General features: G+C 39.7%; 1 protein-coding gene across 1 annotated transcript in view; it reads right to left on the reverse strand.

The window, feature by feature from the left end:
- SOS2 (SOS Ras/Rho guanine nucleotide exchange factor 2) overlaps positions 1-17,760 on the reverse strand; it is a 53,685-nt gene that overhangs the window by 22,829 nt on the left and 13,096 nt on the right. The window contains exons 4-9 of the mRNA XM_026849168.1: positions 15,577-15,708; positions 13,575-13,739; positions 12,684-12,887; positions 11,096-11,239; positions 6,722-6,832; positions 4,542-4,640 (exon numbers count right to left, since the gene is read on the reverse strand). Coding sequence (XP_026704969.1) covers positions 4,542-4,640; positions 6,722-6,832; positions 11,096-11,239; positions 12,684-12,887; positions 13,575-13,739; positions 15,577-15,708 — 855 coding nt within the window. The remainder of the gene's footprint in view (positions 1-4,541; positions 4,641-6,721; positions 6,833-11,095; positions 11,240-12,683; positions 12,888-13,574; positions 13,740-15,576; positions 15,709-17,760) is intronic.

Genomic DNA, 17,760 nt, shown 5'->3' on the forward strand with positions numbered 1-17,760 from the left:
TAACAAGCGTGTTTCTGGTTAAAACAGCAAATGCAAAACCACAACATGCTTGCTAGACAGAGAAAATACGTAAATCTTTGGAAAAGGTGGGTTCTGCCTGTGCTAGATGTATCTAAAATACATCTATGGTATGTGATAAACTGAGAATAGTAACTGTTCAATTTATTGTACATAAAATTGTCAAAAAATAGTAATGAAGAATACTGTTCACTTAAATTCTACCAGGGTGATCCTGTAGCATACTGACCGGGGCTTCTCTGCCAGTCAATGATTAGGTAACAGCGGAAAAGATCAAAAGGCAGAATTTCTTATGTTTTGGGCTGCTTGATAACGAAACAGCGAGTCACATGCAAGAACTAGGGATGAACTTCTGCCCACAAGTCACATGAGAAGGAAGGACATACTCTCTATTCAACAGAGAAAAGCCTTCTTGGCCTTGAAAAGAGACTTGAACTGGCCTCTGCTTATCTTCAGGATTTTAACGATACACCTAACTGGCATCTTGCTCAGGATTTGGATGGATTTTATGACCCCTTGAGTTCTTTGCAGCACGTTCAATAAATAACGTTTCCTGGAACTCTGGTATCAGACACATTTAGGAAAGCATGCCTGGAGCTTGGAAGTCTGAGGAAACATTAAGCTCTCCTCTACGCTGCCAGCATTAAGGCGTTCATGCTTGGATATGTCAAGCATAACGTTATAAACCCAAGCACTCTAAGAATCAATTAAGGGTATGACAGAATAGGATTACCTGTTCACAAGGTCTAACAACTTTTGATCACTCCCACTCTTTTTTCCTTCAAGTCAGTTTTATTTCTTTGGTGTAATGTCCTCCAACCTTCTCTATCACCGTTCATTCTGACACAACCTACGGCAGGTTCATCTTCTGTCGATACTTGAACAAGCAATCAACATTCAAGTGTCATCAGGACCTGCCCTCTGACTCAGGGTGTCTGACAGCTGTTTTCTGGTGACCTCTACACGGCCGCTAACCAAAAGCTGCCAAACCAAACAAATTCAACATAGGGGTCTCCAACCGACATCCAACCCTTATGTCTCTTGCTTAGGCAAAGAAAGAGGAGTCCTCTGATGCAGATCTTGCATCACAGGCTGCACAAACAAGTTTTTACACAAGGAGAGAATTTTGACAAGAATTTTCAAACTTTCCACACTTCAATTTTATTCATGTTGGTTTTGCTGTTTTGCAAAAGAGCAAACATGGAGACCTGCACTTCTGTATATCATTCATTATTTTATTTACCTCCCAATTCAGTAGGGGTTTTTTTTGGTAACTTTATTTAGGACTAAGTCCCAATCTCAGCTTCTCTCCCTGCTAAAGCCATGAAAATAGGAATATTCTGTTGCTTTTCTGCTTCCATTTTTGCTATGTCTTTTTCAACCAAGGTTCCTAAAGACAAATACAATGGTAACGGAGAAACAATACCAACAGTTTATAATATATTCATGTATTGTTGAATAAGTACTTTATCCCTAAAAGCACTCTGCCTTTTAGAAATCACTGCTGTAAATTTAGGATGTTTTCTAACTACAACATAAAATTCAAATTTTAAGCCTCCAACTAAAGTGATCGCAACAAAAGATTCTGTATTTACCATTATTCACTCCAGAATGGTATTTAAGATTTCTGCTCTGCGCTCACAAGGTTAGAAAGATTAGAGACAGCCAAGTGTCAGCCTCTGCAGCTGAACTCTAATTCTAGTCAGAAATCTTGTGTACTGTGGATAAAGGTCAAATTTTATCCTTTTCACTGATAAAATTCCCTAGTTAAAAAAGGCATTGCCTAATATTATCTTCCACGAAGCATCCTGCTGTTATTACCCAAGTTAAAAACAAATAAAACAAAACAAGTTTTGGCACTATCTGCCAGACTTGATTCTTCGAAGATAGGAGGAAATTTAAGAATGTGCGTGTATAACCTGATCCTATCAATACTAACGGGAGTTATGAGCAGACTCAGAGCCCCCAGGAAAACTCCGGCAGCAGTACAGATTTAGGACACGCTGTCAAAACCAAATTGTCTTCTCGGTGTCATGGTTTAAAACATAAATAGCAAACCACCCCTTCCTGTCGCTGAAGTCAAAACTACCAAATTTGCATGCAAAGCATTTAGGATTAAGTTCTGAAAACACACAAAACTCTGCTCAGTAAGGCATACATGTTAGCATTTCCCTAAAAAGCAGACAAACACTCTGCAGCTTGTAAAAATCAGTCAAATGTTTAGATTCCCCCAAAGCTGCGCACTATTATTTCGTTCTTTAATTTCATACTGATGCACTCCATTTCCCAGCTTTAAGACACAATGGGTCATTAATTAGCCTGACCTTCAGCATAATACAGGTCAGTAATCTAATCTAAAAGTGAAAGAAGAACATTTAAAGAAGTTCCAGAGAATTATGGTATTCAACTGACCCTTAGGGAAAGGGAGGTTATACTATTTTGAAGCTACCAGTGCTCACTTCACAGCAAGGCTGGCAGAACCATGCCCTGCTTCTGCAGTCATCCTTGAGTTTTTTCAGCAGTTTATTTTCTTTTGGAAGATCTCCTTAGAGAAACATCAACTTTATGAAGGCAAATATTAGAACTATGGCAACGTAAAATTTCTGTTCTCGGTAGAGATAGTGCAGTAATCTAGAGAAAAGTTCACCGACCTAGGGTTGTTTTGGGTTTTTTTAGGCATTGCTAACTGTTTTCTATAGAAATGCTTAAAGGCTTAAGATTTATTGAGACCACTTGCATTTAAACCTTTCTACAAAATATTAGTACCCCATATATTGGGAAATGCGTGGTTCATGGATCAAAATAAATCCTCCTTATTTTTACTCATCTAAATCAGGCTATGCAAAAAAGTCACAGCAGACATAATGAAAACAAGACAACTGAAAGAAAGAAAGAAAGAAAGAAAGAAAGAAAGAAAGAAAGAAAGAAAGAAAGAAAGAAAGAGAAAGAAAGAAAGAAAGAAAGAAAGAAAGAAAGAAAGAAAGAAAGAAAGAAAGAAAGAAAGAAAGAAAGAAAGAAAGAAAAAAGAACTACTTGCCAGATATTAACTAGTCTTAAAATAATTCCTATTTTTTGGCTTGAGATTCTTCTGAGAAAATTGTATGTTGTATTATACACAAGTTCTGTGTTGCAAAGTTTTCCTTTTATTCCTTCAAACAAGTAAATCCTTTGAAATACAAAGGAAGGCTCTATAACACATCTGTACGCTAGTATATACCCCGCTAGTATCACTTTTTACACTGAAGAATTTAAAAAGTGTAATTTCTGCTGCTGTTTCAAAATGTCAGCCATAGCCACAGGATATTTCACCCGTTTAATTTAAGTGTATCTCAGTTAGTTAATAATTCACTTACCCTCAGAAGCATTACAAACTTTCCCAACACAACGGGGCAAGCAAAGAGAGACTTTAACATTACTCTCAACTACTTAAAAAAAGCTCCGATCCAAGTATTTTTCAAGATAACGCATTTTCTACAGCAATATGATTTTTTTTTCCTTACTCAAGAATGATTATTATAGATCTCAGATGTTAAATTTCTGCTGACTGCTGCCCTCTCTTCTCATAACTCACAGCAAAGAACATTTGCTTGTAAGCAAAAAGATACACGCTTAGTTACTTTTTGGCTTTTAGCTGTTATACCCAAGGGAAATATCTACTGATGCGAACCACCTTGCTAGTGCACATCAGAATAAAATATGTGCAAGTGATCTGTGGTCAAACCAATCGAGGCTGCTCTAAAATAAGCAATGCCTCAACAGACAGAATTGCTCACAAATACGGACTAGATGCCAACCTAAACAACTTGTATGGCAAGATCCCTGAAATATGTCCTACAGGAATAACTTTTAATCATCTGAATCAGAATTCCATAAAGCTTGACACTTCATCAATGTCATTTCTTAGAGGACAGAAAAGCAGAAAATAGTAGTGCTTGTTTTCATTCCTCCTCAAGCTGGAGGAAGTGTGGTATGCTACGAAAAATGGTATTTTTTTACCGTATCTCTTCCATTTAGGACTCAAGACTAATGGTTGAACATTAAGAACAGATTATTCTGACTCCACTGAAAGGAAGTGACTCCCCAACCCCCGAAATAAGCTGAGCTGCAAATGGAGAGTGACTCGAGACTGAGAATACTGATCTGAATTATGCTTAGCTTTTTCTGAACAGGCAAAAAATTCAGAACTTGGAAAAAGAAGAAATTAGATTTGCATATTAATTTTTAAACTATATTAGAACTCAAGTTCAATAAACATTCATTAAAATATAGGTATTTCAAATGTTCCCATCAGAGCAATGGATGCTTTTGAAGTGGGTTTTTTGGTTTGGTTTTGTTTTGGTTGTTTTGTGTTTTTTTTAACATGATTTTACTTTCCAGACATATACTAACTGGTGTCATATTAATATCTTCATATGTTTCAAATTTTAGAAGCAGTAAATAAAATCTAATCACCTATTTAAAAGCTCGGATTCTCCACATTAAGAAATGCTTTTAGCAGGGAACAAGAGTGTAGTTTCATTTACCTGTAGTAATTCAAAGTAGTGCAAACAATGATAGACTGGGATAAGCATGAGTCGTGGGAGGACGTATCGTACAGCTTCTTTAAACCCCTCAGCAATAGACTGAAAAGGAAAAATTAAGAGGATTATTTACACTGAAATACTCAAAACAGGACTGGACAAGGCCCTGAAGTCAGCACTGCTTTGAGCAGGATGGCTGCGCTAGACACATCCAGGGCGTCCCTTCCCATCTACATTACTCTGTGCTTACATCTAGTAGTAAGGAAGACAAAGTTTGCAAAAACATTTTTGTCGAATAAGACTCTTTCTAAGATTCAGAGACACATAAATGCTCTGACAACCCATAAACAGAAGCTGTAAAACCCCCTTAACAGGCACTGCAAGCACCCTTTTGGCACCAACAGCTTCAGGTGGATTTTGATGCTTACTCACTAGTGAACCCATTGCTCTAAAAACACCCCTAAACCCCACAACAAATGCTGGGTAACCAGTTGGATAGTCCCTATTTTTGCCAGAAGTAGCAAATCAAATATAAAAAAAATAGAGGACCAAGTTACCCACATGTCATTTTATAAGCATCCACTAATTCAAGTAGAGGTGCTTGTATCACAATCCCTTGGACCTTTGTACTTCAGCAGTCTGCAGAACTCAATTAATAGCATTAGTTCAAGATGACAACACCTAAAAACAATGCACTGTTGATGGCTAAGCTGCACGCCTTATTCCCCAGTCAACAGCCACATCCCAGAACACAGAACATGCTTGGGTATCTTTTGAAAAATCTTACGCCCATTTCCAAAATAATACATTTTATCCCTGGCCAGTTTGCCCAGAATTTCAAGAACACACTGGAATGTTAAAGCCCAGCCAGGACTCCCATACAATCTACTGAACTTGTCACCAACTTCCCTCTAATGTCCTCTCCTCTCACTTATGTAGGCTGTCTTCAACTTACAGCTTACTTACACCACAGAAATACGGAGGTCTCATCAAGTACTGAAGAACTTAGTATCTCCTCTCCCTCAGAAACTAAGAATCACAAGTTTATGACTTAGGAAATGAGTCAGAAATCTTTTCCCATTCCCAGCAGTTAATCAATGCAGTAACTCAGGTTGTAAGACGAGGAGAGGTTTTCCAAAGGACAGAGGAATCCCTGCCACCTTCCATATCAAGGTAACTACTGATCAGAAACTGAATTACCTGAGCTCCTTTTTGGAACTGATCTCTCCCTCCAGTTAAAGACTTTTAGCTGCATCTCTCTGCAATTGCCAGAGACAGCTCATGGCCCAGAGCTTGGAGAATAAATGTGAAGGAACATCCCTAGGAGAGCCCAAACCTTTCCATGGTGAGGAGTCAGAAGGGAGACCAGGTTCACTGTCAAATGACTCCATTACCAATTTAATCTGGAACAGAGCTTTGGGCTTTGAATTTGCCAAGGAAGCAGGTAAAAGACCTTTTTCCATTCACCAAGTAGTATTTAAGAGTGAGATGATCCATCTTACCGAGCACTCAGAGCTGAAGAGAAAACACTCACCCTGAAGGAATGGCTCAGAGGAATCTCATCTTGCAGAGACATGGGTCCCAGTGAACTGTACAAACTAAGCCGTACTGTAATGGGTTTAGCTGGGAGCACCACTGACCTAACACTTGCTCAGCAGCTTCTCTAAGTGCATTTCTGAATACGAGCTCAGTCTTCTGAACAGTAGTCTTTAACAGATGTGCCACGTTGGCAGAAGGAAGTAATAAAAATAAAATAAAAATCACCTTGCTGGATAGTCCTATTAAAGAAACGGTTCAAGAAAAACTGCTGGTTTGTCTCAATGCCGAACAAAGTGGCCTGGGATATGTATGGAAGAAAATGAAAATATTGTGCCTGGGTGGCTGTGTTTGGCATTAAAAGGCAAAAGAGAAACAGAAGTGGCAGGTATGAGAAGTTGCTCTCTATTCTCAAGCAAGAATGTCTGATGTGAGAACAAAAAAAAAAAACCTGCAAAAGACTCGTGGATGGGTCAGAGCTACGTCCAGTTTTTACAGGAAGAGGCAGAGTCCAAATAATGGCACACTGAAGAAAGGCCAGAATCTAGAGGATTTTTTCCTCAGAAGGAAGTAAAGAATTACTGACAAGACTCAAACCTTTGAAATAGGAGAACTAACGCAATTCCGTATTTCTCATTTGCACTCACCTGAAAGTGGAGAGCAACAGCAGGTTTTGCCATTAAGTTATTAAAATGCTCGTGAAATTGTGGAGAGAGAATATCCTGGGACAAGGTTTCATATGGATCAAAGGCTTGCTCCTAAATAAAAACAGAGAATTATATACATACATGAAGGATGCAAGATATTTGTCCCAGCTGGTACAACTAATTCCTTGAACGAGCTGATACACAAGTGGAACTTTTCAAGCGAAGATCGATTTTGCAAAACAAATCTTCAGTAAACCGCAACCCTTTTTCACTTCCAAAAATTTTAAACGCACACAACATTCTCTCAGCGCTCCTCAATCTCACCGTATTTATCACTTAACACAAATTTGGGGCTTTCAGCCCACCCACATTTTACACGAATGGCAACTCCTCCCTGTCAGTTAAGAATGCCACTTGGGGAAGAAGCGCAGGTAAAGATGAACTTTGGAGACTGTCACGAGAAGGGATTGTTGTACCACCACCACTTCAGGGTGCATCACATGGGAACGCTCAGCCATAAGCACTGGACTTCTGCACACTTTTCTGGCCCTGTTGGAAGGCTGGCAAAAGATCTGACTCTGGGACAAAGCAGCTAAGGCTGAGTCTCTGAGGAAAGTCCTCTGATGACGACACCAGGAGTTTCAGGTGTAAAAAATGATGACTGTGGATGGACGATCTGGCTGTGATTCTGTAATCTGACCTACAGCAGGATGCGATGAAAACCTGACTGTACATGACTCTCTGCAGGAAGGATTTATGCCTGCTCACAGATCACCTGCTCCAGAGCCTGGCAGGCTGCTGCCGAGTCTCTGCAGATTCACTGGGCGGCATCACTCCTGAATCACCGCGTTATCCGGGGCTGATGGCTCGCTGCCCAGAATAAGCACATACCTCTTTTCACCTTAATGCAGCACCGCTTGGCAGAAGAGAGGCTGCAGAATTCCGGAGTACCAACCACCTCCAAGGCTCATTTGAACGTGCAGGTAAAGTCTCAAGTTTTCCATTTGCAGAGGGTTCAGGGGATTTCCTACCTTACTCACGGGGGCAGCAGCAATTAAACTCTTTGTGGGGAGGAGAGGCACAGAATGCACTCTCTTTTCACGTGTAAATTATAACCATAGCTCGCAATTCTCCTCATCGAAGTGCTAATCATCACTGTCCATTCGCATTAGACTGTATCTGGGAGGTGGAAGGAAAGGGGAGGGGAGGGAGGTTTGGCACTTCAGCAGCAGCAGCTGAAAAGATTAGACACTCTCTAACCGAACAGGCTGGTTTTCTTAAGCAGAATCTGGATTCGGGTTTGTGGGGATTTTTTTTTTTGTTTACTTCATGCCTGCCCACTACTTACAACATGGAGATCTTATTTTAAGATAACACCCAAAATAAAGACAAGGGACAGTAACAAAAAAAAAAAAAAAAAAAAAAAAGAGAACAAGAACTTAAACCTCTGAAAAAGCAGTAAATCAGCTCTTGGGGTTGTGGGGGGGTCACCTGGATCCAGAGGCAGTAAGCAGGAATGGCCAGATGGCTGCAGTAATCCTGCATGCAAATCTGCTGGGGGGAGCCAGACCAATATATACTTATTCTGTGCTTTTAAAATTTTTTTACTGCATTGTAGAAGTGTTTTCAGTTTCTTCAGCCCTTAATCAGTATTTCGAGGTTTTGGTTTTGTTTTTTTCAAACACAAGGATTGAAACAAACTGCATTAAGTATCATCTCCAAGAGACTAATTAAAAAAAAAAAAACCACAAAAAACAAGGGAGGGGGTTTTACACTTGTGCTGTTGCAGAAGTCACTGCAATATGGAGACATTAACTTGATGTCCATGTAAATTAATGCAGCATATAGTTCTGGATCGGTGTTTCTGCCCCTTTTGCTGCAGTACACCGATTTCCATCCTTTTTTTTTTTTTGTTTTGTTTTGCTTTGTGGCTTCCTAAAACTTCTCCTACAGAAAGGCAAATACCAGCATAACAAACTTACAACCTACTGGTAACCTTGCTTTATTAGCTGCCTTCTGAAGCCCACTTCAGAGTAGGCACAAAGACCCTCTGCCCTCAATTCTGAGGCTCTCCCACCACCAGCTGAACATCTGAGATTATCTCAGGCAATCCTTAAAACACACTGTAGTAGTTAAAATTGTAAAAACTACCACACCAAGTACATTTTTTTCAACCAGCATATGAACAAATATCCATCTCCCACACAGATGTGTCAGGTGTAAAGTTTTTGAATTTCCTCCATACCAGGAAAAAAAAATGTTTTATTTTCCCCATACTTCCTTATTTCAAAAACATTACAATATTTATGTTTCACCCTTCCAGAGAACTGATGTAGAAAAACACACAAAGCAGGAAGATTCCAGCTTGCCAGGGTTGTTTGTTTTTAATTATCTTTCCAAATAAGTTGGAGGACCTTTATAATGGAAACACTACACGAACAAGCCAGGCAGTAAGATAGGCAGAGCAAATAAACACTTCACTTCCATATCTCTTTAATGATCCCTTCTGCAAATACTGACAGAAAGAGGATTTCAACATGTGAGATGATCAAGCGAGCAGCCCAGTTAAGTAGGTCTTGCTTTGTATTAACTGAATTATTAAATTCAAACTTACTACCTGCATAAAAAGGTTTGAAGAATAATGTTCTTCATTTCCTAATTAAGTTTTTTCAGTTAATGAAAATCAGGTGAGATTTTTACTAACTGAAAAGGATGTTCCCCTTAAAAGCACAGGATGCCTAAGATTAACTATTGCAATAAACTGAGATACGTACGTTTTCCCAGGATAGTGCTGTACTATTCCAATTTTTTTTTCCAATTTTAATATAATAGCTACTTACTTTATTTCATTGTTCAAATGCTTCTCCTTACCCTTATATGAGCAATTATGCTCTAACAACTGAAGAGCTAAGACCCACTCAGCTGGACTTTTGTACTGATACACTACATGAGTGGCTTATTGATGTCAGGAAAACTTCATCTCATGGTATATTCATAACTGAGTGGCACATGGGCTGAAGGACCTGCATTCTTCACACCCACAAAAACGTGATCATTTTCCAAATGGTGCTGCTGAGTTCATGCAGTCCTCAGATTTTAAAAACTGAAAATACGTAGAAATGGAACTTTTATTGGTTGTCTGTTTCTTTATAAACATAATAATAAAGATAAAACCCATAAACTTCACGTTCACCATGTGGTTCATCCAAGAGACTTTCCCTCTCGGGCCAGAACACCTCATCTGACTTTTTCTGTAATACATTTGATGTGGTTTACATGATTACTCTCACATTTTGGTTTAAAAAACTGCACTTTGGACATTTTAAATGGAGTCTACATTTTCTTGAGAGGTGCACGAAGGCCTACCTTGGTAATTTGTTCCAAGAGTTACCTTCCTTGACAGTTAAAAAGGTGTGCTGTATTTCTAAGTTTTTCAGATACTGCTTTTTTTGCTGTGCACCTCTCTAATGAATTCCAGAATCATTTTGTACTCTATTTTCAGGTTATAAAAGTACCTGTATCCCCCATCCTTTTTTGTCTAAACTGAACTCTATCTCACTGTAAAGCACTTTCTTGAAAACTTTAGCTTCGTGACTCTCTTCTTTAGTCCTTCCAGTATTTCAATAACTATTAAAAAAAACCCCAAACACCTGACAAAATAATTGTTAATAATGTTCCAGTATGAGCCACACCAAATCCATGTGCAGTGTCTTCCCTTATTCCTACTTTAATATTCCTATTATACTCCGATATTCCTATTTTCTAGGTCAGTGGGTATCAACAGCACTTTTGCCACAATACTGAACAGTAAGCTTCTGTTCAGTTGCACATCTGTTTTGATACTTCATTCCTTCCCAGAGCCACTGCTTTGCAGAGACGTTTCCCATTCCAGATGTATAACACCACATTTGCCTGAAGACCACATTTTGTTGGAGTTAGCTCACTGTCCAGAGTCATACAAGTCACTCATCTCACAGATCTATGCTCAGCTGCTATGATTTTTGGGGTTGCCCTGGGCCTGACACCAATGCCTACAAAAATCAAAGCACCACTTTCTTTCAGGAAGCAATCTCAGGCAGTTGCTTTTCAAATCCACATCCCTGTGGGATCGTAGCAATTAATTCCCACTCCAAAATAAGATTTTAGTTTCGTGCTTACCTGCTTGATATCACTTCTGTGGACAGGTAGAAAACACACTTTAGCTTACCTACTAAAGAACAGGTGGGGAAGATCTCTGTTCAGAGATTATTAAAAGGACATTTTACAACAACAAATTTACTGGAGATATCAGTCATGACCAAAAGTTTACTAAGAAAATAAAACAAGCAGCGATTTTAAGAAAACAAACAAAAAAACCCCAACAAAACACCATACCTCTGCAAGATCCTCAAAGCAGCTGCCAGCCAGAGGATGAGGACTACTTTCATCAGTCATTTCAACAGTATCCTCAATCAATCCTAGAAGTTTCACTGTCAACTCATGTATATCTGAAATGTTGCTAAATATCACATCGATATCCTGCAAACATAAAACATATCTTAGGAGTGTTTAGAATAACTTATTTTGCTTACGTAAATATTGGAGCATTTTCCATGAAGCCTGAACCAAGAGGTAAATGGAGAAGAGCCAACAAAAAGCTAGGAAGAAAGTTAAATTACGTGGTCTTCCCAGCCCTGCAGGCTTGCCTGGGCACATCCAGCCTTGCACAATTCTCAGCCCAGCGAGAACACCATCCTTCCCAGGCCCGAGCAGCGGCAGTCCTGGTACAGGCTGTTCAGGGCTTTGGCCAGAAATGCCTGGCCCTTTCAGCCACAATTCACAGCTGTTATTTTCCCCTCTGCCAATTCTTTCTCTCAGAACACACCAGGAGTTATTTAAAGTGGCTCCAAGGTCAGATCCTCTAAACCACAGGTAAAACTAAAGCAGTTACTTGGCTACTTTAGCAGAATACTACCCGGCTACAGAGGAGGAACTGGCAGCTTCCTTTTCCAAATTCTACTTTTAGAGTTTTCAAATCCCCACATCGCAAACTCACCCAACCAGGCAGCCCCTTCCAGTGACCCACATTCTTCCTCTGACCCCTCTGAAACATGCTTCTCAGAAGCCCTCTCTGCCCCAACCCAACACTGCGGAGCTTGCTTGACCTCCTGCCAGAGCCAAGACCATGGCAAGCTCTTCGTGGGAACAAGCAATCTCAAAATTTCTCATACCCATTCCTGTATAACAAAAGAATATTCCTCAGCTCCAAAATATCACTCCCTGCTCCTCCCATCGTTTTCGTTTGAATTCTATCCCCACATTTGCACAATTCTCTGATATCCTATCAGCTACCGAGGAACCTCCACACCCAGCTCTAATGGGAATGTCTCCTGCTGCATCTCTTTTTAACCTGCTGGTATCTAAAAATCCCAGTTCAGGTTCTGCTGCCCTTCTTCCTCCCACAGGAAGGATTCACTCATCTCTCGTTATTACTTCTCTCACAAGAACCGAGTTCCTTTTAGACCTCAGCATCCTGAACCCAGAATTTGCCATACATACAATTTCAATCAAATATTTCAATCATTTATCAAATGGAGATTCCCTTCACAGTCAGTCATATGTTAGAGAACCCAGAGCCAAGGGCTGTTTTACTTGTAGTTTCTGCAGACAGGGGCAGGTAGATACCTGTTAATTTTTGTGTTAAGCAAAACTAACTATTACCTCCATGACCAAAGGACTCCAGCTATTGCTGGCATCTGAGAGGGAATCATGTCCATTAAGCTTCGCTCTGAGAGCAGCACTCTTCATACTATTAATGGCAATTCCTCCATTTTATTTCACATACAGTCAACACTCATTATGCACTGACATACAATAAATCAAATTGAATTTTACCTCCAACGCAGTGAATGTAATATTGATATGTTATGGCTGCTAATGGAGCGACTAGCATTACACATCAATAACCTACTAAAGGACTTACATTAGGTGTGAACAATTTTCTGTTTGATAGGAAAGCTTCCCGAAATACTTTTATTATCAGATTCAGCTCCCGCAGATATTGCCTTTCTTCTGCAATTTCATTTCTCACTAGGTCATAGTAGTTGAGTTCCCCAGAAGAAGAGGGCTCGTCTTCACAGAGAGAAACCAAACCAATGTCATCCTGATCAAACATATCCATCAAAACCTAGCAAAGAAATTTTAAAAATTACATGCAAGCCTGACTTTTACACTTGGCTCAAGCTCAGCTATTTCAATGTGCTCAGAGAAATCCTTTGAGTTTTTAATACAATACTTTCTGTGATCACTTTCACAAGGGAGTAATATTTAAACTTTGGCAGCAGAAGGCTGGATCTGTTGCCAAAGCCATTTTCCCCTTTATACATTAGTACAACCTAGAAAACAAGTTACAATTCATGCAGAATCAACTTTGAAAACAAGGCATTTTGCATAAGCCTTTGACAAAACCCTCCTGATAAAGATAAAATTAAACAAAACTGTTTCTCATTTTTATGAGGATGAAAACTAGATGTCGTTTCTGTATCATAAAGAAGGAAAAAGCTGTCATGACAAAGTGACATCAGGAGGACAGTAACACAGCTGAGAAACAAAGGACAACATTTTCTGTCCTTGCATTGTTTTTTTAAGTACTACTACTACTGTTCCAAAACTTAACAGGCTTAGCTTAAACTTAAGTCTTTACTGTCACATGAATAAGGAGAGAAGCCTCTGCATTTGAGTAAAACCAGTCTCTCCCTCCTATCCTACTTCGGATTTTTTTTTTTTAAAAGAAAATATAAGAAAAAAAGAAAAAACACCTCTAGTATCTACCTTTCTATCTGTCCAAAAGACCACTTTAATCCCAACTTCTTACCTTATCAGCGCACATTGATACTTTAATGTCCTGCTGGGAGATCTCAAAGTGTCGTATATTGAAAACATAGTTTCCAGCCAGCTTTAAAATGTCAGCTGAGATGTATTCTAAGACAGCCACAATATACAGAGAGACATGGTAATCTACTTTATAACCTAGGACCTCCTGTAAATCGAAAACAAGAGAAAAAAAAAACCCCAACAACTATTTATTCCAGAAATTCCTTCGGAATGACAACTAACACATTGAGTTTTCTACTGAAAGTGATCTTGTCTGTGTTAATCATTTACAGTAATGTAATAGGCAGGGCAAAGGACATCAAATGGAAATTTGATCAGCTGCCTCAAAAGAAATGCTTCGAAATACCGCCTTGTGCTATTTTGCTATATACTGACAGATGAAAAGCTACAGAACTTTCAACAATCCTTCCTCTAAAAATGACAGTACTAAAAATAGAGTTCCTTCAACAAAGGGACTTCATTGGAACCACTCTTGTACTTAAATTTTAGTCTTTATCTGTGCTTACTGCAGGACTCTTAGTTTGGACTCTTCAGAAAAGAGCAGGCTTCATTTTGAATTGTTCTACATGGAAAAACTACAGACTGTATGTTCAACCTCTGTGATCCTATTTAGTCCATCCTTTACATGTGGCTGAACAACTAAGCTATCTGCATCTTTGCATTACATATCACAAAATTTTAAATAATTAAAAGTCTGAGTAGAAAAAACCCAGGATGATCACTGCATGTTCTCCTTGTGATATATGCTTTGTGTTCTCCAGAGCATACACCACATGGGCTCTCACTTGTGACAGCACCATCAGGAGTCAGTACGGGTAAGTTCATGCATTTGAATAAGGCAGTATTGTTCTGATCGTATTTTGATGCATCTTCTAAAAAAAAAATCAGACTCTCCGCCTATGTCTACACATTTCTAAACCAAGACTTCATAAAAAGAAAGCCAGTGTTGTCTAGGAAGATCTTATTTAATGCTGTTTTCTTTCCTAACATGTCTTCCCCTCTCCTTAAATCACAAACTGGGACACTGTATGTAACACACAGTGATTACACCTGAAAAAGTGCTTTAATTTCTGCTTGTGCTTAAATAATGTTTTCTCAATGCAGCTGGACACTGTGGTGCAACAATGCCACCACTGAAGAAAAGCATTTTTTAAGCTACGAACTAAAAGAAAAATCAATAGAAAAAAGAAATGCCAAAAAAAGAGCAGTGTTTGAATCAGCCCAAATCTACTGATTCAGCACTGATCTAAACGTGATTTAACATTTATCTAAAAATCAGTTAAATCTAAAAAAAAAAAAAAAGATAAAAATCCTTTTTTATCATTAAAAAATCCCCCTTGAGGGGCACAGTATGCATACATGCCTACCGTGTGATGCTAACTCCTGACAGTAAACAAGGAGCTCCATACCTGTTACAAGTAACATGACATCTAAGAACCTAGAGGGCCACTCTCCTCCTCAAAACCCACTGACAATAAAGCATTTGGTCTCGTTACACCTTTGCAGATCTACTGATTTTAAAACCAAGGCAGCAGTGACATTCAGCAGCAACTGAAAGGACACTGATACACATCTTAGTTGACAGTATACAAGGAACAGGATCAACTCATTCTCTCTTCTTCCATTTTGGCTCCTGCAGCATTTTGAAACAAATAAAGGTGTCAAAACAGTGCTACTGAAGTAAGTAAGGTATTTGAGTTTGGGTTTTATTTATGTTAAAAACCAACTAGTCGTATTTCAAAGTAGAGTAATACATTAACACGCCAACGTCTACAACATGATGAATTTAGGGGATCTACTTTTCTTACACGCTACAATATATTCACACCCTGTTCTATGGTGACTCTCCACTCTCTCAGCCAGTATGAGAAACTTCCCTAATTTCACACAAATTAAAGAAATACTTCAAAGGTTGTGCTGGAGGGCAGTAATACAGCCGGGTGGGCAGAAGCTGCTGTCATCAGGTTGTTGGTTTAAAGTACCTTTAATAAAGGATGTATTTTGTCCACAGGTAGCAGGAGAGGGTTTCTTCTTTTTCGTTTCTCTATAGCAGACTGCGCATCAGCAATCGCCCACTTGTCTATTGGATGAGGAAATGTCTTTTGAACACGCTCCTGTCCAAACATAAAAAGTACACTTAGATTAACCGCAGGAATCAAAGAGAAGTTTAAAAAAAACCCCCAAAACTGCAAATTACTTCCCCTGTAGTATAGACAATTATCCTCCTCCTCAGTGTTTGCAACACATTTTCCTAACTGTTCTCTCCTCCTTACCCAACACGGCTTCACTCTTTTCTGTAATCCCAAACAACCTTCCTTCCTGAAGCACCAAGAACTTCAGATCTCCTAAAACAACTCCTGCTCTGTGATCTTTACATCACAAGAGCAGTAAGAAACCTCAGCTGAGACCAAGAGCCCAAAATATAAACAACATAAGGAAGTACTAAGCAGTTTACAGTCTAAATGTAAAAAGCAAAGTCAGTATTGTTCCTGTTTCGTAAAAGAGTGTAAACTTGCCCTACATCAGATCAAGTTTCTTCAGAAATGGGAAAGAAGTGCATGATCGAACTAGGAGGAGGGCTGCGATTCATGAAAAAGGCTGGCTATAACACCAGGGACTCCTCGGGCCCGCACAGGAGCATCTTCCCCGCTGCACTGGCAGTTACAGTGGCCACAGTTTACAACTCCCACCGCCATAGTAAACTGTAAGCAATTTCGGGTTAGTTTTATATAAATTCACATTTCAACAGCTGCTACAGGAACAGCTGAGATGAGCCCCACACCAGAACAAACTGCTTTTGGGGAGCAGTCCCCAGTTACACACGTGGCGAGACCCCGGCTTCCTGCCACAGCTCCTGGGGCATTAAATGCTGAAAGGAGGACTCTAAACTGACTGCTGAGGACAGCTTCGGCAACTCTGGAAAAACAGGTTTTTTTAGGCTGGACAGCTCAAGGGGGAGAGAAGGCCCACGACGCTGCCCATACTCCAGCTGGTGCTGCCAGGCAGGCCCGGCGCGGTGCCGGACCCGACCTCTGCACTGGACCCGAGGCCTGGATGGGTGGCAGCTCTTAGAGGAGAGATTTTATAGATGAGCTGAAAAAAAAAAATAAAATGGTGACATCTATATAGCCCTTTGATAAAAAGATTTTGGCACATAGTCTGAAATTTAACAGGAGGCCTGAGGTCGTCTTAGAGGCAGCTTTTAAATATTTGCACGTGGCCGTTTAACGCTCGACTTTCTGCGTCAGCTGTCTGTGCCAGGTAAACACCCGGTGACCTTTCCTCTTGGGCAGCAGCCGAGAGCTCTGCGCTGCTTCACCAGGATGAACTTTCTGTGAGATTCTACCAGGAGATCACCCGCAAAATGGACATAATGGAGACCTTCAACTTAACAGTCTGCTTCATGAGTAACGCACGCCTTTCGTGCTTGGACTGTACTGGTCCCCAGTGTTTTCTTGGGAAGAATTTGAAGGGCTTTTCCTATTTATAAAACCTTTATAATTTGAGATTTTTAGACCTTGATCTTGCAAATACTTACGTGTAATATTATGCACAAATAGCTCCATTAACTCCAGGCTGTTATGTAAATATCTGCACGATAAACTTTAAGAGATCAGAGCTCTCATGTTTTCTCTGAACAGCTAAAAACAGCTGAGGAGCAGAGCCAAAAGCCTTCATTCCTGGATCTCGGATGCCTGCTGGCAGCACAATCTCACCAACAAGCCACAACACAAATCGGAATTCTACTTTCCCTGCTCTGGAAGAGTCTGAACTTACTGACCTACAGAACAATAACGTTTTGAGGAACCCATTACCACTATTTAGACCTTAGCCCTGTGTTTTTAAATAAAGTAACTGTTATATTGCCAAGTGCAACAATGTTTTATTATTCGCAGCTTTAAAATGCCAGGTACATTTCAAATACAATACACAGGATTTAGTGTTTGCTGTGATATTCATAACCACGATTCAGGGAGCTGTCAGTTATCTCAGCAGGATGTCTGTGGTGTGTGCAGTTTCGCACACAATAATTTGTGGAGCATACACATGCCCAATGAAAAGTTTTGATTCATATGTACACAGGGTGATTTTATCATCTCATGACTCAGGCAGAAAAGCACAGAGTTGGTGTGTAGAACAATCAGTGTTATCTCAAAAACTGTCCT

The sequence above is a fragment of the Athene cunicularia genome (assembly GCF_003259725.1).
Source record: "Athene cunicularia isolate RWA chromosome 5 unlocalized genomic scaffold, athCun1 chr5_part1, whole genome shotgun sequence".
In the NCBI taxonomy this organism is placed as follows: Eukaryota; Metazoa; Chordata; class Aves; order Strigiformes; family Strigidae; genus Athene; species Athene cunicularia.